The sequence below is a fragment of the Dermacentor andersoni genome, chromosome 1 (genome assembly GCF_023375885.2).
Source record: "Dermacentor andersoni chromosome 1, qqDerAnde1_hic_scaffold, whole genome shotgun sequence".
Lineage (NCBI taxonomy): Eukaryota > Metazoa > Arthropoda > Arachnida > Ixodida > Ixodidae > Dermacentor > Dermacentor andersoni.
In genome coordinates, this window is record NC_092814.1 from 324,733,977 (window position 1) to 324,760,605 (window position 26,629).

At 49.7% G+C, this 26,629-nt stretch overlaps 1 protein-coding gene across 1 annotated transcript in view; it reads right to left on the reverse strand.

Annotated features, from left to right (window-relative positions):
- The window catches only part of LOC126516879 (uncharacterized), a 46,808-nt gene extending 20,893 nt beyond the window's left edge, over nt 1–25,915 (reverse strand). Inside the window, exon 1 of the mRNA XM_050166967.3 lies at nt 25,086–25,915. Within this exon, the coding sequence (XP_050022924.1) occupies nt 25,086–25,410 (325 nt within the window). The 5' untranslated portion in view covers nt 25,411–25,915. The remainder of the gene's footprint in view (nt 1–25,085) is intronic.
- Between the last annotated feature and the right edge of the window lie 714 nt (nt 25,916–26,629).

Sequence of the window (26,629 nt, forward strand, 5' to 3'; positions counted from 1 at the left end):
AGGCTTGGTGTATAGCTCTCGTCCTCATTCGTCTTCACTGTTGCTACTTAACAGGCGGCTTTCTTGCATTTTGATTTGCTGTGCCTTTGCGGGGTTTGTAGACTTTGTAAACAGTTCGTATTATGCGGCCGGGGCAGGCTGGATGTTCATGGTGGCCGTGCTCGATCACCGAAAGAAGGAAACATCAACGGAGAGAGAAAGAAAAACAGAGAAGAATTGCGGGCAACATGCTTTACGAAACACCACAAATGCGACTCTCGTCCGGCAGTGTGCAACTCTCCCGAGTATACGTATATACGAGAAGCAACTAAACGTGCTCGGAAAGCGTAAACTTGAATAACGCCTCGTTAAGTTTAAAGGCTGTTAGGTTTAAAGGCTGCCTGGATACACGGCGTGAGCAAATGCACGTATACATCGAGAAACTGCTCCCAACAAAATTCGCACACATCTTTGAGAAAACGTTGAACGAGAAGGTGAGTTGAAACGTGCGTAAGTTTAAACGCGAGTTGGAAATCTAATGAGACTACTGACAAATCCCGCGGTTAATTTACAAACTTCCTTAATGTAGGCTACTTGCCCTCACTGCTGTGCTCGCGAAGGAATGACACGTGGAACAACTTGCATAAAATAATTGATGAGTAACAAAAGAGGGAAAGCTACGTGTTGGTCGCTTGTTGAGAAAAAACCAGTATTCCGTCATTACATGCTGCATCCTGTGTTACTCGTCAGATCTTCTCGAAAACTATGATTATATATATATATATATATATATATATATATATATATATATATATATATATATATATATATATATATATATATATATATCGTTTCTTTTTAAATCAGATAATCGTGCTTCACCGATCAAGGCGAACTTACTCACTATGCTAGACGCCGTTTAGTTGGGGGGAGGAGTTATTCTGAATAAATTCGACCACCTGCAGTTCTCTAACGTTAACGTGCCCCCGGGGATTCTCGGGGAGACGTCAAGACGCAAGTTCACGGTAAATCACAACCTGTGCGAAGCCCTGCGTTCATTGCCTTCTCTGTTACTGTCTTCCACGCTTGTGTGTGTGTGTGTGTGGTGTATACGCAAAACAATGCTGTCTCCCCCTGTTCCTGCACTCAGTCTTCAATTCCACTCTCATGAACTCCACTGGGCTGAGGCCACTAGATTCACTCGCATATATATATAACTGCTGGCTTTGATGGGATTCTCCTCCTGCATTCCATCCGGAAAGAAATAATAAAGACGGTTTCAGCAGCTAACATTATTATTATTATTATTATTATTATTATTATTATTATTATTATTATTATTATTATTATTTGTTATGAAAACATATATACATTTAACAGGAAAGGGAAAGCGAGGGGAGCAGGCTGGCAACTGCCACCGGAAGGGGCACAACTCCTGCGCTATCGTACAAGCATGCAAGCCTCATTTAGACGGAATCTTATTCACGTTTACACTGACGCCAACACACAGATAAGAACCGGCGCGAATATCAAAGAACATACGTCTTCGCCTTCGACACCGTCACCGTACGACGCCGCTAAATGCTTCACTGGACTGTAATGAACTTGAATACGTGTTTTAATGTTTCTTATTCACGGATTTATCTGCTTACAGCTATAGTGCACTGTTATATACCCTCATTGCAAGCGCAGATGCAATGCACGGGCTCGCTATGTATACGTATATCCGTTGTACAGATAGATGTATGACACGATGTACGCGAGGGCGGGAATTTAGCGCTGCGGCGGCGGTAACCACGTGCGCTAAATACTTCCAATACGCGGCCTTTCCACGCATGCACGCACGCATTTCTACGTCGCACATGCTTTATTCATGCTCCCAGGTAACGTGTCCGCACTTTAGTTGATATCGTCGATCACCCGCTCACTGCCCGCCCGGCTGTGACCCGCGCCGCGCAAGGGGAGACGTAATGGGACGGAGCCCGGAATATCGGTGTCCCACCGTCGGTCGAGTGGCCACGAGGCGGCATATTTTCGTCACGCTTGGCTCTCCCGCGCGCGCGTTCTCTCCTATGTCGCGCTACGCCGGCGGCGGCTCGTGATGAATGTCCGGCGCGACGCCGGTTGGCCCCAGCGCACGCTGGCGACCCGTGCCAACAGGTCGGAAAGCGAGCCGCCAGCGACGGACCACTGCATGGCAACACATGCACGAGGCGCGTGTCGAGGCCTCGTTTCTCGGAGCCGATCGTTGAATTTGTCCCGTGTGTGTGTGGTGTGGGTTTTCGGTGTCCGGCGACCCCTTAGTTGAGGAGGGGAGCAGCCGTGCAGACGCATGTTCGCGGTTTTTATCCCCCCCCCCCCCCCCTACCTCCCATGTAACTGGATGTCGCCGTAATGGTCGGTTGAGATATGCGGAAGATATATCTATGCCCTACAGCTGCTTATTGTCGTGTATTTACGCGGACGTTAATGAAAAAAAAAAACCGACCAGCGCTTTAGAAGACAATGAGAAGAATGAGCAGTCTTTTGCCGAAAGTTATCGGCGCCTTTTGATGGCCTCGTTGCATACGCATAAGCACGACGCACAATAGCTGCGCCATAAGCTAATCTGTGCTTATCCGCCGATTCTGACAACTTAGTGGTTACATCGATTTTCCTAAAGAAGGGTACATGTATAATACACCCGACGAAAAAATAAGAATACACGCGAGAGCACTTATGGGAACGCTGACAAAATTAAAGCAAGCAACTTCGTGCCTCGTCAGGGAAAGAGAGGAAAAAAAAAAGAGGCAAATTAAGTCGACATTTCTAGCATATTAAAGGGTACCAAGGCATTGTTAAGGAATGCCTTCAAGCCAAAATGCTGCATAGAGGCGAATACTGTTATGAGAGCACGAAGTGGAAGAAACTCATCAAAAATAATAATTTTTAGGGGTGTGCGAATATTATGAATGCCGAATAGGAATCTTGACTGTTCGATTTGTATTTGATTCGGGTATTCACTATTGGAAGTCGTCGAATATTCGTTTCCGTCCGAATATAAGTATTAGCACACGTATCGGAGGCCTCGGGAGAGAACAGCCGATGCAAGTTGGGACTGATGCGCGCGATTGTGCTGCAGGAGAGCCGCGGCTGTATCGCAGAGGCACCGGGGCCCGTATTCAGAAAAAAGCTAGACTTGTTCGTAGAAGCAAATCGCGGCCATTCCTGATGCCGGACATGGCATTATCGAAGGCGGTCAGCCAATGGCAGGGAACCCGTACGAGACAAAAGGCTGTGTGAATACGGGCCCCGTTCTTGGGCGAACGTGCCAGGCGGACAACCTCTGCTGAATGACTGCCACTCATTCAATAGGAATGTATCGCTTTTATGCAACCTACCAGTTGTCCCAATTTAGGGAAAGCAAATTATTAGTTTCCAGTCTCGCCACGTTGTTATCGCTTTAAAACAGTGTATGCACAGCGCAAGTGCGGCTTAGTATCGTACTAATCTCCTTCAACGAACAAAACCTGCATCTCGTGGGTTGATGTTCAATCGTTTCACTATACTATAACGCTATGGCGCACCATATAACGGAAAGCAGCTGTTTATGACTAGCGAGTAACTCAGTTGTGAACGGCACATTATACGTGCACATACATATGCTGTATCGGTAAGCCAGCTTATTGCTCTGTTTCTTTCATCAGAAGGACTCCACTCAAACTTCGTTCTATTCGTTCTATTAGAACTTCGTTCTAAATCTAATCTATTCGATTAGATTTTCGGGGGCCGCTCTTATTTTTTTTATTTCTGGAACGTTCGCATCGATTCCATCTGGAAATTTCACTATCGAACATGACTTATAATTTCATGCAAAAAAAGATGCGACACATGCGGTACAAGGCCGTCCTTCGCTCAGTCCTTGCATGTCTGTATAGGAGACACATTTATGACATAAACTGCCCAACTCTAGCCCATGATAATCCCAGCGCCCATATACGGTGGTCGGGCCTCGACAAACGCAGCGCGCGCACCGTGCCTGAGATTGGTGCTGCTGCTGTCGCGTTTCTAGCCTTTCTATCCCCCCCCCCCTTTTTTTTTCTCTCTCTGCTATCTCTTTTGGCTCCCGGGATAAATTAAGCTCATTTCGCAACAGGCGCTTAAGCGAGGCCTGCCTCTTCATCTGCCCTCACTCCTTTCGTATTCGTCCGGGTAATTTAATGAGGCGCATTTATATCAGCGTAAAAGGCGATCGTGGCATGGTAAACGCGTCTTCGGTGCTTTATTCATTCGTCCCTGATCGCCTTCTTTTCGTTTATCTCCTTTCCTTTCTTTTTTTCATTCTCGGAGACGCCTTTCGAAGGGGTATCGCATTCGCGAGTCAGGCTAGCGCGCTCCTCCCCCGCCCTGTAGGAAGGCGTCGCTCCAAAGTGCATTACGCTTGCAACCCCGCTTCCCCCACCTCGTCAAGCATCCTCGTCGGCTCCTGCCAAGCCGTTCAGTTTCTGCTTGTTCGTGTAAACCAAGACCGTTTTGGGAGGAGGAGCACTTTCGTTGCGCATTCACAAACAGAACGAAAAATGCATATATATATATATATATATATATATATATATATATATATATATATATATATATATATATATATATATAGAAACGCGCATGCTTAGCCAATATGGCTAGGGACTGGCCCACTAAAGCGCTGCTGGCATTTATCGAATCAGCCTTAATGCAGTTTTGTGACTCGAAGAGGGCTCTCGAACCGTGAACAGATTCTGCCAAGAGTGTTTACGCCCAGCTACGTCACTTGTTTGTGCTGTCGCCCCTGTGTTGCGGCTTTGTCCTTTCGTGTTTTCGCGGCTTTCTCTTAACACTTTTTGCTTGTTTATTTGTTCCTTCAGTTCTATGTCATACATGCTATATATGCCGAAACCAAGCTCTCCCTGTTTTACAACTTGGCGTCGACGCGCTAGCGCTATTAATGCATCGTTCAGTTAGGTTAGGGGAAGGAATAACTGGGCTAGTCAGACATCAGTGCATTAACTCTTCGTTCTCGAACAGTATTTAAGCAGATACCCGGTACTTTAGAAAGAGAGAGAGAGAGAGAATGAAGAGGAAAGACAGGGAGGTTAACCAGATATGAGTCTCCGGTTTGCTACCCTACACTGGGGATGGGGGATAGGGGTTGGAAAGATGATAGAGAGGAAAACGAAAAATAAAAATAAAAAAAGGAAATAAAAAAAATAAAAAAAAAGGGAACGCGCACACATAGAGACACACACACAAAAGGCGTTCCAGTTAAAGTCGTTCACACAGGCCGGTACTTTAGAATTTCGTTGCTGCTGCTGACGTATTCTTACAGAGGTTGTACTATCTGCGACAAAATGTACAGTCGCCATCAATATGAAAGGGAACATTGATTTTTTTTCTTTTTTTTTTAACGACAACTCGTCATGCATGGGTTCAAATCTAGGAACTTGATACATACCAATAAGTTTTCCTGTTAAACTTTAAACTCATTAAACACTTTTCTGGAGGGTATGTCTGTTTAGCCCCTACGGGCATTTGAAAAAAAATATAGTACTAAAAGTTGTAGCTCTCATATTGATGACGGCTGTACATGAATTATGTTGTTTGTAAGCACCACATACTGCGATTCTCTAATCCATAACTAGCGTTTTGTATAGTGCTTGTTTTGTTATGCTGTGAGAGTTTCTCACCTAGTCTATAAACCATGTTTTGTCAGCAGTAGCATGTGAGGGCGGTGGAAAGCATAAAATATCAACTTTATTTAAAGTAATCACCATTTTGCTTCTTATAGGCTATATAGGGTCTCAGCTAACGTTAGCCGAAAGAAAAGTAATAAAAGACAAGGTGCAAGATATGATTATAAGACCTATAATAGTATCTTGCACCGTGATTTTTTCTTTGTTTTTCACCCTTTTTTAACAACTTAACTAACGTTAGCAGGGATAGACCGTTGAGCCAATTATTAAAGCTGCAGTGCTTAGGCTTCCTGAGGAATTCTGTTGTCAAAGCGTTGGCTCTAGCCTGAGGCAATTCTCGTCCGGCGAATGTTGATCAATTCAAGTCTCCACCGTCCAGTGAACCTCTTGTCTCATTTAGCTCGCATACACTGGTAACAGCAGCCAAAATGTTGGCACAGTTCCACGCGCCGATGCAATGGGGCCCGTCCTGACAGCAACCTCTTACGCTAGAATTGTTCGTAAGAGAAAATTATAGCCAATCCTGATTCTAGGCATCAGGATTCGACATCCACGAATGCAGATGACCGATCGCAGAGAGCACTTGCGAAAGAAAAGCTTTGCGAATAATACTGTCTTTTGCCTAGCCCGGCACTTGTCAAAACGCGAAGCTTACTTGACCTGCATGCCAATAAGTGCTTAGATTGTATCATATAAATAATGCGCGCTCAGTTTTACTTACGTGCTTACTTCCACGTTCGCCCTGCAATAGGAATAATTTTGTCATATCAAGTTCTTCTTAGCCTATAAGTCAGTATATGTATTTTCGCGGCACGCACTCGGAGAGTAGAAGAAAAGTGGCGGTTCACCGATCCCAGCACGTGCTCGTAAACGGCACGCTGACACAAAGCGACCGCCGCGTATTATGCAAAAGCTAAAACTCGGGCTATACGGAGCGGACGAAGCTTGATTAATTTTCAGAGACGTGTTGAAGAGCCCGAAAATAGTCTAAACTTTTGACCTTGCCCGAGGCTGCGCTGGCTTGCGAAATGGCGGTGCAAAGGAGAACGAAGGAAGGGGGGTGGAGCGGGAGTTGACGCAGAGCTACAACTCGAACCGCACCTGCGCGCCCCGTAGTTCGGCAGGCTGCGTGCCCTCTAACCCAACCGGCTGGGGTGCCTCCTTGGAAGCCGCAGCAGCTCTTGTACCCTATACCGCGAGCTCCCGATGCTTTGTTCCAGACGTACGTGGACCGTCGAGCGGACAGGAAATTGTTTCCGACCGTGGCACGGGTTGATGAATGATGGCCAAGCGCCGAGGGAGAGGTGCCGGCGCTTGTACGTTGGCGTCGCGCGGTCGAGCCTCTCGCTCTCTCGCTGGATGCGCAGTCCCGGCCGAGAGCCGCCGCCACGACTACCGTCACGGCCATCAGGCTCGACTCGCGGTGTCGGAAACAAATTAGTGCGCGCGCCCTCCCGCGGAGTCGCCTTCTCGCGATGCCTGCTCGCCGCGCGCGCGCGCAGCAGCACCACTACTCCATTAGGCCACCGCCGCCGGCCGCGAGCTCTCGCTTTCGTTGCTCCGTTCGTTTTGCGCTTGTGCACGCGTGCGTTTGTCGCGGGTTCGGAGTCTAAAGAGGCGCACCCCGCTCGTTCGCTTTTAATGAACTTGTAGAGAGTTATAAATACAGCGGCGAACGGAGCTTCCGAGTTTCGCTGAAAGCAAACGAAGAAAAATGAGAGCACACCTCGAGGCGGAGGAACGAAAGAGCCAGAGAGGCGAGGGACGAACGGTAGCGGACCGGATGACGGCATGCTGTGCGCGGATGCCTTTGATGACGCCACACACTGGGATGCGGGGACTACCTGCGCCGTGGATCCGATAGAGGCGGGTTTTCGAGAAGTGTGTGCTTTGCTAGAAAGAAAGTTGCACGCGGCTGAGGTTTGTTGCCCGCCCCGAGGCATTGTTGACCCGCCTTTGAGAGGCCGCCGGCTGCCGTCTCTCAGCGCAGGTTAGGCTGAATATTTGCGGCTTTTCGATGCGCGTTGGCCTGTACGTTGTAACTCGGCGCGAAGACTCAGCATGCGTGAAACGACTGATCAACGAGAAAAAAGGTGCAGTGTCCAGTAGACGGGTTTCAGCCATTCAGAGGGGCTTCTCGTATGCTCATGCAGTTCTGCCATAAGGTGATCGTTGTTCGACGTCGGAAACAGCCATTCCATCCCTCCCCTCCCTCTCAATCACCCATACAGATGCACACTCCTGAGGCCTGCAATATTGAAGTAATCCGCAGATTATCAACGGAGAAAGGACCTATGCTGGCACGCACAGGGCGTCCTCATAGCCTGTTTGATACATTGGGCACTGCTTGAGCATGATTCACCACATAATCACTCATCGATGTAATGCGCGCCTTCCGTTCCGTAGTCTATATAGCTACCAAATAACTGACTTTATGCTTGTCGCTCCACTGGTGTCTGTATATTATTTCCTCGCCGCTGGTAAACGATCCTCTGGTGTACTTTTCATCCACCGGGCTTTATTCTAACAAGCTTGACAGCTTTGGAAAGGTAAAAGGAGATCGTTATACCTTCTTCACGGGAGAACGGTGCTCTTCACCTCCTGAACGGGGTTAAAACGAAAAAAAAATTATTTCTTTGCAGGCTCATTTGCCGAAAGTACGCGGTGCGACCATCCCTTGAGTCAATATAACGTTTTCGGCATATTTGCGAGGTTAATGCTTTCGTCCTCCTCTTCAATGCCGTGGTGCACTGCACTGGCTTCGCGCATAGGGCAACTCGCAGTTCGCGGTGACCAACGACAATACCTCGCCACTTTCACGTGGCAGCCGAGCCAGGCATTGAGCAGAGTTGAGTCTTCCGAATAACGAACGGGACCGCTGTTGTCGCGGCGCGCGGACGCGTAATCATGCGGCTATTTCCACACTTCGCGCGTTTTCTTTATAACGCGGAAAAAAAATAATTACGCGAGACACAACGCACTGAAGACAAGTGAATCGGATGCTTTGAAACACAATTATTGCATTTATATCAAAATTCGCGCCCTCAATTCAGCAATTCAAAGGTTCTTCAATTATTCTAATCTAATCATCGATATTTCAATTGTGAAAGGTTACCGTACTGGTGCGGTACGTCACAGCAGACAGAATACCATTGGTTGCACCCTCGTATATTCTATACTTTATTTTTAAACACTTGGCTGACGTTGGCTGCGGCACCGTGTATACTAGCAAGTTTTAGCGCTGTAAAATTTCCGTATCGTCCCGCAGGGTAATACAGTGACCCTCTCCCTTGCACCGGCCCCCTCCGCTTTGCTTAATACAAATATCGACCCTATACGACCAGGTGCTTTCCCGAACAGTAAGACAGGGGGCAGGACTTCCTCCTGCGTTGGTGCATGCCCTAGGCTTCTTCAGACTTCTTTAAGCATGCGACTTCCTCTCGACAGTCGGCTTTCTCTGATAGCTGGGTCTCGCTCGGCTTGTGCGAGCCACAAATGCTCTTTCCGTGGGGGCCATCCGCTAGAAGAAGGCTTCAGGCCCTCTGGTTACACTCGAGCACGCCTGGCTCGCGCCACCGATTCTCGAACACCCACAAACACCCGCGCCTCTGCGCGCGCCCGCACGAAGACGCCGTGTTCTGCCGGTCCAGTCATCGCGCTAAACAAAGCCGAAAACAGCAATGTCAAGAAGCGCGCGCCCGCGACCGGGAGGAGGTCGCCCGCGTCGCGCGGGTCTCCCGCCGCGCCGCAGAGGTCGTGATCCAGACAAGGCAACGACGCCGAGGGCTGATAACCTGCTTGCCCCGGGCACCCCTCCGCCTCTCTTCTCATCGTTCATTTTAGCGGCGGCGGTTGCCTTCCTTACAGCGAACCCCCCCCCCATGTGCTCACGCAGGGGAGTCCGAGGAAGGAGAGGCTATTAGCGGACGCGCTCATTAACCCATTGAGGGCGAAACCGCGAGCCGCTGCGAGCCTATTAAAAAGCCATTTCTCACGACCACCCGCCCTCCGACAAGGGGCGAGCGCTGCCGCCGCCGACGTGATGCTCTCGTCACTCGTTCGCGCCCGCCGCTGCCTCTTCGTCGGAAGCCTGGCGCTACTTGCCAGTTTTCACGCGCCGCTATCGAGCACCGCGAGAGACAGCTTTCTTTGTCTTTGCGGCGGGGTGTGGCTAACGCTTTCAGCACACCGGTCAGCTTTCTTTAGCTTTTTTTTTTTGTTTTACTTCTTTTAATTACCATAACGGCAGTTCGTAAGCGTGCAGTGGACACTCCTTGCTAAGATTTGAACGCGGCTAAACCCTTCGAAGGTGACGTGTACATATTATCCTCCGCGCGCATTAGACGATGCAGGTGGGAGATACGGAAAATAAGTGTCCCCAGCGGGACACACGAGAAAGAAACGCGAGAAACTGTCAGTAGCGCGCGGGTCTGGGGCTCAATTCACAACGCATTTGGTTCGTAAGCGCTGCTTGCTATTGGTCGGCCGTCTTCGCCCATAACATATGCAGCATCTCGAGTGGCCCGAACCTGCTCTTACGAACTGTTCCATATAATATGGTATATGAGAACTTTGTTGTCAATACGAGCTCTCTGTATGCGTGTTTATTGGCAGAGGCAGTAGACGTTCAAGGCAACTAAAAGAGAATAAAACGGAAGCTGAGTTGTATGGCCTCCTTCTCCATTTTCCCAATAAATTATATGATACAAAACTGCACACCCTTTATTGACAAGCGCGCGTCTTTGAGTTCTTGATAACAGGCGCCATGTCGCACACGTGTCTCCAGAGTACCTTATTTCAGGGAACTTGTTTCTTTTCCAGAGCTTCCAGAGTCAGAAACCGTCACTATTTGGTCCACCTAATCACTCGCCAGTGTTGGCAGGCCAAGTGAAATGTAAGCCAGCCAAGCTTTCATGCATGCGTGCAGCAGACGTGGGCGTGCACCACCTATTTTTCCATGTACTCGTCATATGCCACGTATACGTATTAGCAAAGAAAGAGGGACGCAAGCGTGGTTTTTTTTTTTTTTTTTTTTTTTTTGTAAAGGAAGCCATACGTCTGTAGATATCGTGCAGTTTGAACTGGGCGTCGCCTATGGGGGACGTCGAGACGCTTTCCAGAGGTCGCCGGTGCCCGTGTGAAAAAGGCGGCAGCTCGTGTGTGACATATATACTACATAACTTTGCGCGTGGACCTCATGGGAACTCGCAGTATATAGGGAGCTGCGAGCGCCCTCACCACCGCAGGCGCACGCTTCTGTTGTGCCGTGGGTTGCGAAGCCTCGCGCGTGGTGAACTGCATGCTACCACGGGTAGAAGACAGGTTGAAGCGAAACGAGGGTCTCAGATTGCAGCGTAAAAAGCTTATGTACCCTTGCGGGTGTTTGTGTATGTGTGTGCGTACGTGCTGGCAGCTTTATACGCTGGTACGTACATAACACACGAGTGCCTGACCGCGTCCTGCCAGGCGTGACTTTAATGAATGGTCCGAACAATGGCGAAACAGCGGCAAGTGAGCCTCAGCAGCCGATTACTGCTCAGCGCATTAAAACTGCGCCGAAGAACCTCGGGCCGAATTCGCGAAGCTTTTTGTTCATAAGTGCTATTTGCCAGTCATTGGCCGGTTGCCCTCGCTAATAACATGTCCGGAATCACGACTGGCTGGCACTTGCTTTTAGGAACAGTTCTATGTAGCCTTAAAATAAAAAAAAAAATTAAAGAAAAACGTTTTTGTTAATGCGGATTCTCGTCACTGCTTGGCTGTGGTAGCTCTGAATGTAGCCTGTAAAACGTTTATAGCCTGCTTCATACGCCGGTGCATCTGCGTGGCGGAAAACGGACCTGCAAGCAATTACAAAATATTTGCACCAACGCAACGTATAAATTCGACGTCATTCTTTTTTTGTTAATTACAGCACCGCTCTCAACATTGTGGCCGGGAGCTGGAAGGGTGACTTTTTTTGCTGGTGTCTCTAAAGGGGGGCCTGACTGCTTATTGTGAAACTGGCCGCTATAAATCTGCGTTAAAAGAACAACTGTAACAATCACCTCATGTCTACAGGACGCTAATTAAAGCCATAGGGGCCGAAGCAGGTGCATTCCCTGCGTTCTTCCTCTAACACGCTTGTAACTTTCTGTGAATGTTCGCACGGTACATTTGTTGTTGGCCTTTTCTTTCTTTCTTTCTTCTTCTTTTAACGCCTCTCGATCAAGACCACTGGAGATTTCTGGAACTCGCACATTGTGCACAGGTTATGCGTACTTGGGTCATGTACGCATACACTATTTTTTTCTACTTGTATTTATTCTTAGCTTACAGAAATTTCACTTCGCATTTTGTTCTTTCACCCCCCCCCCCCCCCCCCGCCTTTTCTTTTCTCTCAGTCTTATAGCTTTATTTTCTGAGCTAATGTTTGGATATAGTCGGCTCCTTAGTAGGCAAATATCGCGCATCTGCGCAGCTATAGTAAAAAGAAGCAAAGACGTAGCATTCACGAAAATATATGTCAAATTAGTCAACAACGTTGAATGCACTTTCTTTGTGTATTATATGAGGCGATAAGTGGTGGGATTCTTTGAAAAGCGCGCGATATGACTTGCAAACCGTAGATCCCCTCAACCTCCACCGCCTCCCTCGCCTATGTGCCCCCCCCCTTCCCTCGCGCGCGCACGCACACACACGCACACGCACACACGCACACACGCACACACGCACACACACACACACACACACACTTCTTTTTGGTTCATCTTCCTGTTTCATTCACACCGGCATTTAACATGGCATTCCACGCAGCGCGACATGACGACGGCGTCGAATAGCTCGTTCGTTTGCATCGAATATTCAGCACGTTCAGCGTAGAATCCCGGCGCGGGTGTTTACTTGCAAGATAACGTGAGCCACAATAGTTTACTGGGTGCCCTCTTTCCCAGTAAAAGAGAAGGGGCCGAATTCACAAAGACTCTCGATCGTATAAGCGCTCTTCGCCATCGGAGCGCTGCCTCCGCTAATTTGCTCTAACGAACAGTTTTGCCGTAAAAACATTTGAGTAAATTCAGCCACGCTTCTCGAAAACTTAACGGCCACTCGGCGGCTACGCGCGTCACGCACGTAGACGGAGAGAGAGAGAGAGAGAAGAATGTAGGAAGGCAGGGATGTTAACCAGTCAATAGTCTGGTTGGCTACCCTACACTGGGGGATGGGAGAAGGGGAAGAGAAAGAAGGGAGAGAGAAGGTGTAGGTACGTGTGCGGACAGCACTTCAGTTAAAGTCGCTCGAGCAAACCAGAAACGTAGACGGAGAATACCTTCATTACAAGTTGTCTCAGAGAACACCGTGATGTAGACACGTGCAGTAACAGTTGCGCCCTGAATTTGCAGTTTGGCTAGTGAGAAAAAATAAATAAAATTGCCCCAAAATAAACAAAAGGATGATAGACCTGGGAGAGGTACAAGGAAAACAAAAACACAGCCGGTTTCAGGCGTCACCAGTGACCGGTCACTAAACTCCGGTCAAGTGCGCATTCTGTGCGAGAGACGAACCATCCTGCAGCTATGTTCCAGTCCAGCTGAAAAGCGCATTACAAAAAGCGGAGAGAGAGAGAGAGAGAAGAAAGCACGTCCCGTACTTTGCTCCGGACCACTGCTTACAGTCTATGCCAATTGTCAGTGTACAGTCGTTCGCGCTCCATCACTGTGCGCACCTCCAACTTCTTTCTTAATACTTTTCTTTTTTTGTAGAAGAGTCTGTAGTGTTTGTTCTACGAGGTTTAGGGAGAAAAAGATGTAAAGAAGCCCTATTGCTTTCTTTTCTTTTTATTCTGTTTTCTCCTTTTTTTTTGGGGGGGGGGGGGGGGGAGGGGGTCTGGTTTCAATACCTGCCTATATGCTGTTCTTAGTTTATTTATTTATTTTTTAAACCAAGAGATGTACGTTTCTCTGTTCTGGTCGAAGAGGATCCACTTCTTTTGTAAGGACGGAGTTTTTGTTTTTATGCCGCACTCATCGGCAGCCTTTCTTTCCTCTGCCTGTATGCGCCGAAAATGCCAGGGGTAAAAAAACAAAACAAAACAAAAGAGAAAGAGAAGTTAGCAGAGCAACCACGTCAAATAAAGATCAAAGAAAACACAGGAAAGAAAAACCTGGAACCCCCCCCCCCCCCCTCTTTCGCTCGCCGGCTAGCCTTGAACGCAGTTTCGCGTATTATACACCACACGCACGCTTGCCAGGTGTCGCCTTGGTCCGCTGGTCAGCGCAGAGTTTAGCAGCTCTATCCGAACGTTTCGCGACGTGTACAAAGCTGCCCTGCTTTCTTTGTAGTTGTTGTTGTCCGTCTGTTTGTTTGTTTGTGTGTTCTTAAACGTCTGCTGCCGTCTTGTGTCTCTAATATCCAATTATAAAGAAGTGCCTCAACGCTATAAATTAAACCGACTGCAACGCCCAGTACGCGCCGATACTTGCAAGTACACCACAGTCTGCCTCCACAGCATTCAGACATGCAAGAAGAGTTCTGAAGAACGTGCGCCGGCCCGATAACTGTGGGAGTGAACGAAGTCGTGAGACAGCCCACGGACGAACAACAACCAACAGCCAGACAGCGTTAGTAATCTGTTTTACAACGGCATAACTGCCAGTTTCCCCACCTCGGAAATAAAAAAAGCAATAACGACCGGTGTGTGTGTGTTAGCTTTTCAAATGTCCCCGTTTTCCAATCACTGTATACTGGTTCGGTTGTTCCACTATCGCTGGTAATGGGGTATGAATAAGCAGCGCGATAAGGCACGACACGAGACGAAAAAAGGGGCAAAACACGCACAATCTGCTTGTATCTCCTTGCGGCATGCGCTATCGCGCAGCTTAATTGTGGCCCGTACGACAACTATAGGTAACTCATATATATATATATATATATATAACACTGGGACGCATATCTTTATCATAAACCAATATATTTAAGTCAGCAGTTTATCATAAAGCAAATGCAAAACACACACAACGTCTGCGTGCAATGCTTAATATTTACCTGCCGTGAAGCGCAACCATCATTATTTCTTGATGCGCGTTCCTATATGAAGAACGTATTTACGAATGGTGCCTTCGCCCGCGCATTTCCGCGATAATTTCCTGGGGCGATTATTCTCACATCACATCAGCATCTCTACATTCTGAGGTTTCACATGCCAAAACAATGACACACGCCGTAGTGAGGAACCCCAGAATTATTTTGACCACCGGGATATCTTTAACGTGCACTTAAGTCTATAAGTACAGGAGCGCGTTTGCATTTTACCCCCACTAAAGTGCAGCCGCCGCAGCCGGGTTCGAACCGGCGGCCTCGATCTCAGCAGCGCGACGCCATAGCCAACTATAAGCTACCGCTGTCTTCGCCGGATGAACGAATCAATCTTGTTCGTCGTGATAACCGTTAGGAACACGTGCGTAGCACGACCCACTCGAAGCGCAGCTTGAGAAAATTTCACGACGGCTCGGAAACAGAGGAAACAAACTTCACGGACACAACTGTGCGATTCGTTGTACCGGCAGGAAAAAGCCAACTCTATGCGGCCTAAAAGCTGCGCTGCCGGGTCGTTGTCCCACTGAATGACCAACACACAGCCTCGTCGTTGCTCCGCCGACAGTACATGCGCGCACCCTGCAGGGGAAGGGGGGAGGGTAGCACAATGCCTGACGCAGGTCTTGCTTAGCTCGGCGTCGTTTCTCCATCTTCCTTGGGTGCTCGCTCGCGTTCGATAGAGTAACGTGCAAACGATCGTAAACACGCGGCCACCACAACAAGCGCGAGCCCGTACACCTAATGACGGCCGCGTCCATCAAAACCTTCCCCGCACTTGCCGGAAGGAGAGCAATGCGTGCCTGACACACACACACACACGCGCTCCGGGAGGGAAACCGCTGCATGTCCCCTCACACGTGGGTGCGCTGCTAACGAGCGCGCATACCAACAGCCAAACTTCTTTTTTGGGGCTGACTAAACGATTCACCCGTTCACCTATAGCTGTGGGAGACGGCCAGGAAAGACACAAATGGCGTCCCCCGCGCTGTATGCCTCCGTGGGTGCTGTTGTCACTTCAGCGCGTATATCTGCGTACGCGCGAGCTGGTTAAAAACTCGACTCATCACGGCCGAACGAGTGCGGTCGTTTACAAGACAATGCGAGGAGGCGGGTCTGGAGAAAAAAAGGACTTCGAACGGCTGGCTCTGTGTCCAGCAATCGCGCAGGGTGGCTTTCTTGGGCCTTTTTGTTAGCACTCGCCGTTTCCCGTGCACGCTTGGCCATCGTCGTGCGAGTGAGCGTACGCGATTGTGCGCTCGAGAGAGCGAGAGGACTCCACGCTCCGCTGTGTCACTGGACGAGAAGAGGCGATGGGAGGAGAGGAAGTCACGCTGGCTTCCCGACCGCAGTGGTATTAGCGACGTTCCGCGTACCCCCTCCTCAGTCTAGACTCCCTCGTTCCCGAAAAAAATCCGCCCAACGTCCCCTGCTGTCTTCTTCCCACGCCCGCTGCATGTGCGTGCGTGCTGCGGTTTGATTGTTTACCGCCCCACTCCCTAACAAACCGTACACGTACACTCGGGCGAGGTGTACACAGCGCCAGCCTGTCTTTGTTCGGTGCAAAAGAGTTCGAAGTAAGCGACGTCCGAGCTTTGGTGCCCGCCGCCAGAGAGGGGATGCGTGTAAGAGACACTGGGATCGCATGCTGGAAAACGCAGAAAGCCAGCCAAGGGTCGTTGCCGCAAACGAGTGCGACCACCGCTTCCTTGCCCTCACTCGACGCTCGCCCCCGCACACTTTTTTTCTTTCTTCGTTCGCACCCGGGCGAGGCGTTTGTCTCGCAAGCGCGACGAATCCACCGCAAGTACGCCCGTAGTGGCAATTTGAGCAAACATTCACGGGCTTTTCACAGCCAAAAAAAATTCTTCGCCGTGAAAGCGTTCCCATCCTGCTCGGAAACGGGCATGAAACGCATGCATACCAGGGGCGCCACTTTGCAGCGATCGTTGGCCGCTTTCCCCAGAGCTGGATAAAGGGGACAGGAAAGCGCAAAGGCCGCGGAGGTTTCACGGTTGCAAGTGGCAGACACTCGTATAGTTTGACGAGTTAGAATTGAAAGGGCGTGCCCGAAAGCCGTGCTCTGTGGTCTTGCGGTGTTGCGTGACCTTATAGTTAACCGAGACTGAGGCGACCTCCTTGATGTTTATTCGCGTTTGCCATACCATTTGCATGCCTGAAACGGGAAAGTTTAGGGGGGCGGGGAAGAACAAATAGCTCACGAAAAAAGATGCGCGTTCTTAGCCAATTAAGCCCGCACATAAGCACTAACCGGCTTAAGTGTTCGTCGCAGTGACTCAGCACCGACGGCGCTTTCTTTCCTATCCGTCTCTTAGTGGACGCCCACGTAGCCACAAAGCTAGCGAGGCAAATGCTGCAGTTTTTTTTTTTTTTTACTTTGTTGACTTGTTAGCCACCTCGGTAAAAACTTTTTCCTTGCGCGCACTTCTGGCACGCTTTTCAATATGTGCTCGTGATCGCCTTGCAAATACCACCGTCAGCGAACTGAGTGGGGCGCTTCCTGGTGATCCACATTGTGTAAGCTGTCACCAGAGGGATGCTTTATACACTCTGGCTGCACATACAGAGGGATTCACAGGTCCCGAGAGTGCGTTCAGATGCGTGTTCACCGGCTCGGTATACTTCACGTGAGTATAGGCCACGTTGCAAACGTGCAAAAGGCAAAATCATGGGCAGTAGATGTAGCGGAGAAAAATTAATGGGGGGACTTGCTACCATTAGCATTCTGAAATAGGAAAAAATTACGCATCTCTATTACGCGGCCAAGATGATTAACGCTGAGGCTCAGGTCAGGACTGATAGGTAGGTGCATATATACTTGATACCTAGTATCGGTTGCAACGATAAGACATAGCAGAGGACATGGACAGGCGCTAAACTTATATTCACAGGCCGAAGTAAGCCGCCCCATCACAGCAACGTATCAGAGCTCTAATGACCCAGTAGCAGGTCTTGCATTTTCACTGTATTACACTACACAGATTATATTGTATAACAATAGTGTGCGCAGTACTGCCGACATGAATATCTGCTAAACAAGCTTCGTTTACTTCACACGCTGTAAATATACACGAAACAAGGATGCATGGACTCGCATATTGAAGAACCGACGGTGAAAGGTGGGAATGGCTTCTTAGTGTTCATCTCTGTGAGCGTGTGCTGGCTGCATGTGTGTGTGTCTGCGGCCTCAGGACACTTCTTGTCCTGTAACAGTTTGCAGCTGCACTTTAGGAACCAGGCGCAAGCCACATATATATATATATATATATATATATATATATGCATGCCCACTCGCTGGTGGGCATCCCCCGCGTGACACCGATGCCACGGCGCGGGCGCACATTTTGTGCTCCTCTGCCGCGCGCTACTCTCTTGTGCTTGTGTTTGTTTCCCAGCTGATAAACGCGTTCGTTGACAGCCCGCGGGCGCCGTTTCTTAATTCGCTTCCAACTGTCTCGCGGCCATTTGGGCCGCAGTCGAGGCGCGGCCGCCTAAATGGGCCCCAATTACACGAGTCGCTCTCCGCCAGCGGCCGAGCGGCGCGCAGCCATGCGTCTAAGCGGCCGAATTAGGCGCCGCGCTCTCACATGGGGGCCACGGACCCCGATCGCCCCACGCGAGCGCGATACGACAAGTGCAGAACACGTCCCGCACAGGATGCACTGGAGGCCGAGAAAATTCACAGTTGCGCGCGCAGCAGACCTGTTTCGACATTTACGGGCTGCGAGTGTGGGTACATATCACTTGCAGTTACGAAGCGTTACAGCCGATCGCAACGAGTCCCGGAACGTTATGTGCAGCGTACAGATGCGCGGTGTCGGTGAGCAGACGCTCACAAGTTAAGTCGAAATGCATTCGTCAAGGCTTCGTGCCTGTATACGAATCAATGATTAAGGTGAAGCTTCGCTTCCAATCTGTCTTCTTCTATGCGTGTTATCTTATGCATTCACGCTGACATGTAACCATGAGGCTGCCGTCGGTTGTTATGCACGCGAGCGTATATCGTGGCACCATGCACTGTTTGTGCCCGCAGACTGACGGTTTGTTACAATCTTCCAAAAAGCATATGATAAATAAATGGAAGGCTCCATGCCGGGCTCGCAAAACCTTGTGCTTGTAATATCTGTTTCTCGTTGGCCGACACATTTGCTTCCCGTTCTTGTTTTCAGATGATCTCGTATACACCTTGGTCAGTGGCACGCGACCCGCTATACCGCTATATACGCGAGGCACTGCGGAGCAGCGCGCATGCGCGTCGGCGGCCGCTCGTGAGCAAATCAAATCTTTCCGGCACGCAACTCGTGGTCGTTATCAGACTGGTACTGTTGTATGCTAAAAATCTACTAGGATAAAACGATGCTGCCGCAAGTGCTCGCAACATATACTCAGTTTCAAAAAGGAAAAACGCACACAGAACACTGAAAATGTGCAATGTCTATAGCATTATACGTCCCGCAGCGGATGCATCCACTGGCGCAGCAAATGCAATGCGCATTCGGCACGCTTTGCATTCATCCCAGCGCGTGAATTTTATTCGAACAAAAAATGCACGTGAACTAAAATGCGTCAGGATAACGCAGGAGGACGCTTCTACTATTCACGATAGCTTTTTTTTTTCTCAGTGCGACGGTGCCGGACGTCACGACCTTTATACGTGATACTTAGCACATAAGTGCGCACGCGTCAATTTCAGAATAGTGAAACTAAGAACGCCCGCGTACGATAAAAAGAGTCGCGGGATAAGAGACTTGGAAGGTGAGACTGATATTACTGACACATTTACTGCTAGACAATTTTACATATTACCAAGTTGTTGTGAGGGTATACATAATTGTATACGTGGTATACAATTAAGGATAGCTTATAACGTAGACAGCCACTAAGTTAAATAGCGGCGCGACAGCAGCGTGTTATAAACACTTCCATTCACTCGAAGTACTGGTAACGTATACGTACACATGGCAAGGGCCGTCGTGTTCGACTGTGTTCAAACCGAACGCGAGCAATCGCTGACTTGAAGATATATATATATCTATATATATATATATATATATATATATATATATATATATATATATATATATATACGACTGCCGTTGTTGGTCACACGATACTTCTATACTCATGCCACAGCATATGCACAAAATGTTGTAGACGGTTTATGCTAAAAGACCACAAATGTGTGTCTTTAAGGGGTTCGGTAATGTCGTGGTACACAATTCCACGGCGCCGAACTCAGACAGGAAACAGCGCCGATTGAATCGTGTATCGCAATACCTACAACCAACTCGACAAACATATTTCTTGTTTAGTGGCTCGTGGTCTGTAACTCACGAGCCCCTGAAAGTTAAAACTGGTCGCGTAAGAGAGATGCCACTCAATTGGCTCCAGGGGAGGGAGGGAGGGGGAGGTTGAGTTTCACTGGAGGGGAACTCGCCGTTCAAAGCTATATACGGAAAAGTGATACGAGTGAACATGTCAAAACGGTCGAAAAAGGCACGCACTCCGTCGCCACAAATCCGAGCCTCTCTCTCTCTCTATCGCATGTCTCGGGCGTCACTGAGTATACCGTTCCCAGATGCTTCTCCGAATATTTGCCAGCAGCTACCTATAAGTGTACAAGTAGCTGGCATACCGCTCTGCACCCCTGTCTTCCTATTCAGACGCAATCACAAGCGCGCTTTCCGTACGGCTGCAACGATGCTTTACTGAAGTGTTTCAGATACATGGATGCAGTCCTTCGCAGCAGCGACACCGGCGCGCGGACAACCTTTTCCTCGACAGGGGCGCTTATAGCGCGAGCCTGTGGCTGTAGCGGAGGGACGTTTTCACGAGTGCGCGCATACCATACACGCAGTCTCAAAAAAAAAAAAAAAAAGAAAGAAAAAAAAAAAAAAGATAAGGGCGAAGGCATGCTTCGCGATGCGCCGCCGGCGTGAACCATTGTTCGCCCGAAACGTCGCCTAACGACCCCTGCGCGTCCTGCTGTGTTCCTCTGCGCGCATGGCGTGGTCATCTGTCCGTCGCCCGCAGCAACGGGTGTCTCCGTCCGTGTCCCTACACACACTCGTATATATAATGCTCGCTCGGCGTGATTCGGTCATGTGAACTGGGTTAATCTTGGGAGCACGGAGGTGCGCGGCTACTACATGCCTGTCACACTCACTGCAGTGCGGCAGTCTCTCTCGCTCATTTTCGTTTCCTCCAAGCCAATGCGATCGTTTTAGAAACGTCCGTCCGCAGGTTTTTATACCCGAGCGCGCGTATACGTATATATGCAAGCTGAGGCCCGTGCAGCTGCAGCGGGTGCACGTACGCTGAGAACCCCGTGATTACAAGGTTAAAGCCCCCCGCCTGTGATATAGGGTTGCACGGAGGGCGTCACGTCTTGACGTGCACGTGTCCGAGTTCGGAACGAGCGCGCTCTAACTGGACATGTCCACTGTGGTTCTATTGTGAGCGCCGTGCTAGGTTGAAAAGGGTCCCCCATATATACTTCCAAAGCTGCATGCTCGTCCCGGCTCAAGCATTTATGCCGAGCAACACTACCTGGCGAATTAAGGAACGAAGGCACCGTATCCACCTGCGCTCGATTTTGTGAGCCTCGAAGTCGAAACGAGAAGTTACTCGCAAGAGTGCGTTGTTCGCGTCCACACAAACTGTTCACGTTTTATTCGGGCGCGTGTGCGCCTAACAATTTTCTCACGAATGCGTGCATGTATATAACGCACACGTTCGACATTCTTCAGATATCGGGGCTCACTGAAAGATTGACCCCGCGTGGGGATTCTTTATTCTGTCATTCGCTTTGGCAGGTGCCTTCCATATATGCGATAATTCAGTATTTTGGCGATGGCGAACATTATAAAGCACAACTGAGGAGCACTTCAAGGCGTCGGCCGAGTACGGATCGGTAATTTTTTATAGAAAAGTGGCATTCGTCGCCTGCCCCGTTCCAGTCCTTGCATGCTTTAAGAACATTTAACAAACTGCAAGTGAAGATCACCTGCATTTAGATTTAGCTCTTCAACCTAATGCTTTGGCGCGAACCAAGAGCAATCTTATCAGTCTCTCGGCTGACAAAATTGCTTTTAGTGGGTGGTCTAATGTGCCTCTGACTTATAAAATATATAGTCTTGGCGATTTCGCAAACACTCCACCTTTGCGTAAGGCAGTACTGCAGCTGCAGACTATGTCAGCAATGGCAAATAAACATGTGCTCACGCGGGAAGGAATCGCCCGTGGGCTCTGTCGCTTTAACGTCCCTTTCTCCACTCAACAGACCTCGGCCTAAAATCAAGACTCCCAGATCAGTTTCCCCGTCACGCTTAGACAATGTATCATCAACTTCGTCGGAACGCCGCATTCACCAATAGCTATACCTGTACTGTCTTGGACTGGCCACCAACCCGCATTGTGATAAATCGTGGCGCACGCGTTAGAAACTGCGGAACACAGTTTGATGGAATGCCCAGATTACAGAGACGAGAGACCTTGGGCGCTACAGCGTAAAACTATTACAAACTTCTCTATTCCAATTCTACAATCAGCCCTCTACGATTGGTCAAAAAATCTTCAGGCCACCCCCCACATCGCCTACCTGTCACGCGACGCCACGACAACCGCGATAACTCCCGACCTGATATGACGAGTACACACTCATTATGCATGTAGAGACTGAGCAATAGAAATGCTTATTTCTGGTTCGACGCCTTTTTGCCATTAGCCATCGGCTATTGGTCAACAGTTTTCGGGCTGCGCCCACTTCACCTGTCTGTAACGCGACGTCACAAAACTGCGAAAACTCACCGCGTCAATGTGACGTGTACGCGTTAAAGATACATTAATATGCCGATCAAAACTAACTTTTTTTCTGAATAGTCCGAGCCTGCCCCGTTCCGAAAGCAACAGAGGATGGCTGCCCACCGTTTGCTCAGGCAGTGGCTATTCGCACCTGCCGGACAGCATAGATTTATTTGCGTATTATAAAGCCTTTTGCGTCGCAGTATAACGTTACCGAGCCCTTTAGGCACGTATAAGACATCGCTATGCCAACCCTTCTTTTCTGAGGATCCGTTTCAGTGGCATGCTTAGCTTTCCGTTGCACGGAGCCGCGATTTTCAACCAGCCATAGCAAGCTAAGTACAGGGGAAGCGGACCAGTCACAGACGCCGGCAACACCCTCCTCATCCGGTTATCTATTTTCACTGCGTTGGCTCCGCCCCATCGAAACCCTCTCCACCTGAGCGTGCTCCTCGATCGCCTCTTGTCAGCCAATTAGATGAGAAAAATCACTCAATGTAGGCTATGTTATTCGTTTTAAATGAAACAAAAGTGACCTCCTATAAACGAGGAGAGCGTTTGATTGGAGTGTTCCGAGAACGCTTCGGGTCACTGCACGATGCTTGCGTCGGCGGTTACGTAAATTTGACGTTAGGAGATTGGAATAAAAAACAGATTGAAATAGTTTTACGTTTTAGAGCCCCTTGCCATTTCAGTAGAATGTGCTCTGCATCCCAAGAATCAATATACGTCTAGGAAAATACTAGGTGCCATGCCTTCTCCTTCAAAACAACGGCAAGATTGAACATTTATTTTCATTTCCTTTGAAGACATTGGCTTGATTGAAAAGCTATAGCCTGTTTATATACATAAATACCATCACCTTTGTCTCACCTGTACATAGCATGTTCACACATTTTCGACCTTTTATTTGCCCGCCTTCCTCCTCATAGGTCCTTTCTGTCTCCGATCCCCTTCCCTAGGCACAGTAGCATGTAGGCGCCTATATACGCCGGCAGGATTCTCTGCATTTCAGTAAGGAGCTTTCTCTCTCCCTCTCTCGATCTCAATTTTAGTTTCCCGACGCGTTTCACAACGTTTGTAACTCCGTAAGGGCGTCGAGACATAAGACAGCGGTCTGCGAGAACAACTCACTTGCAGCATTTGTACACGCAGTTGTCAGAATTTCTGCTGGCATATATATTCCCCACCTTTTTCAAGCATTTGGAGCTGGAATACTCACACACGTTCAGGATCAGCCGCTTCCTCCTTGAAGCGATTGTGGAATACGTATTGGTCATTTAGTGATATACGTTGACATGTTTTAAGCGTCCTACGCATAGAGTCCAACGAATATAAACACATCGTGTTCAAGTAATTATACAGTGATTTCAACTACAAACTTCAGTTTCATTCGCACCTTACAGAAATGCGCTTTTCTTTATGTTTGCGCCGCACCGTGCATGGGCTGTGCAATGTGCACCCAGGTACAAAAGCAATTGTGTTTAATGGTTCATTGTACAAGTGACGCCTGTGTTCGTGCCAACGATGATTGGAAGATATATCAATATCAGCAATATCTCTGAAGGTATACCGATGTTAGCAGTTCGATTTCTATCGAAAGGGAACTTTCAGATGTTTTCAGCGAAATGGGCGAGTTAAATGGGGGAGTTTCAACAGCTGCGCAGCAACATTTGCTGAGGGATATGCCAAGAGATAGAGAGATGTATAGAAAAGGCATAGAAACGGTAGCAGTGATTTTCTTCGTGGCTTTATCATAATTTTTTTCATATATATAGCACGAGATGCTTTCTGTGTCACTTGTACGCGGGGCCGCGATAGCATTTGCGAAATATCACCTAGAAATCATTGTTGCGGTATATAGAAGATAGTTAAGGTAGTATAGACGGCAACGTTGTATGCAGGTGAAACCTGAGAAGTAGTAATTGGGTCTTCTGTAAGACCACAGATTCTATTCTTCTTTGAGCACACAAAAACGACACGTTGGGTAACCCGAAATTCAACTCCGTGATTGGAAGGGTAGAAAGGCAGTAAGAGCCAGTGCTGAGGCACTTGCTTTTCGATGCGAACAGGCCGCGATAACGAAGGGAAAAGAAAAGCGTAAAAATTCTGGACGCTCACGCATCCTACAGAGAACGAATCTATAGTGAACGCTATATCGGATAACACATTCGCGATCAGTAGCACTCACAATGTGGGCCGCGAATTCATTTGTACGACAGCAAACGTTTAAATGCATGCTGCGAACGCAGAAACGACAGAGAGGAGGCAGATATACTGCTTGACCCGGGCAAGCGTAAATATATATGCCTGCTCTTCAACTCTTGCGTCCTCGTCCAGTAATCCGTCTGACGTGAATAAGTACGGATCACAGAGAACGCTGCATGCAACTTTTCCCCCCGCTGAACAGCGGCGCAGTGCGTGCAGTGCGCTCGCTGTTCGGCTCGACATCCAAAGGTGCGACCCGCTGGAGAAACGTAAAGGGAGAAGACGGCCGCGAGCTCTCACCGTGGCCGTCGTCGCGGTCCGAGTGTCTCGAGTAGCTGTCCGCGGGACTCGGCGGCCTGGGCAGGTGGTGGTGTGCCATCGGGTGAAGCGGGTGGTGCTGTCCGAACGGCATGTGTACGAGCCCCTGCGCCGCTGCTAGGCTGGCGGCGGCTGCAGCGGCCGCAGCGGCCGCCGCCGCGGCTGCGGCCCCCTGGGCTCCCGACTCGCTCAGTATGTCGCGGATGAGGAACGACGGGGGCGCCGGTCCGCCGGGCATCGCGTCGCCGTCGTGCTGCTGCCGCGAGCACTTGGACTGCTGCTGGCCCGGCGACAGGTCCACGGTCATCGGGCTCGTGGTCTTCGCCGCCACCCTACGTCCGTCGACGCCCAGACACCGTCGTTCCACGCGGGGCTCGAGTGAACGCGCCGCTGAGTCCTGTGCAACAGTCCACCCCCACTGGACGTAGTGAGGCGGCGACGAACTCTCCAAAGAAGACGACGTCCTTCCTGCGGGCGACTCTTCACAAAGGATCCCTCTAGGCGCGGATGGATCACCCTAGAGTGCGGCCGTGCAACGTGTCGAGTCGGGTAGTTGACAGCTCCGGGCGATGTCAGGTGGTGTCGTCGCTGTAGCAGCAGCTGAGCGGAGTCCCGTTTCCAACGTCGAATCGCTCTAGTGGAGCGATCGCCGCGTGGTCCTTGCCGCCGTCGATTGCCTGTCGGGTTCACTGTGATGTTTCGTTGAGCGTGGCCAGCGAGGGAAGCCGCGCACACTACTCACTCGCCGACTACGAGGAGGTCGGAAAAAAAAGAATAACGACGCGCAGCTCCCGTGCGGAGAACACGAACAACTCGCGGCCGAGTGACTGGCCGCCGGCAGCGATCCCGTCGTTCCGCCTCCCGGCGGAGGCGGTTCTTCAGTCCCCGCCCTTGAACAGTGACGTCGTATTTGGCGTCGTCCAATGGAAACGCTGTGTTGTGCCTCTTTCGCACCGGCGCCCGGAGCTGCACGCGTGCGCGGCTCAGCCACTCGATTCCGCTGCGCCGTTCGTTTCTTCCTGCTATACTTTATCGCGCGCAATGCACGCGGAGGTGGGATGTCGAAGGAGGAAGAGGAGGAGGAGAAGGCGGCGATGCCGCTCTTCTGCTGCTCGCTCCCCTCTAGAGGGCAAGCCAGCTTCTCTGCGCGAAATAAGCGGTTCGTTTTCGGTGATTAGGAAAGCGCCGCACCGATAAAACAAACACGCGTTTCTTGGGACGCAGAAAAGGGGGGAGAGAAAGAAGAGGGCGAGTGAGGGAAAGAAAAGAAGAAGAGCTTGAAGGCGCAACGGAGGGTAAAACGAACGGAGCACAGGAATACTTGACAAGAGTGTGAGCGAGAGAGAGGGAAAGAGGGAAAATATTGAAGACGGGGGCCGCGAGAGCCGGGCGCGCGAGGCATTTTTCTTGCTCGGACGAGCTCGCCGCTGTTAGCAGGCCAGCGTCGGCAAGAAGCCATCGCCGCACCAGCGGTAGGTGAGCTCACGGCGGCGGCGTGAAGTGGTGACACCGAACTCATTAAAATT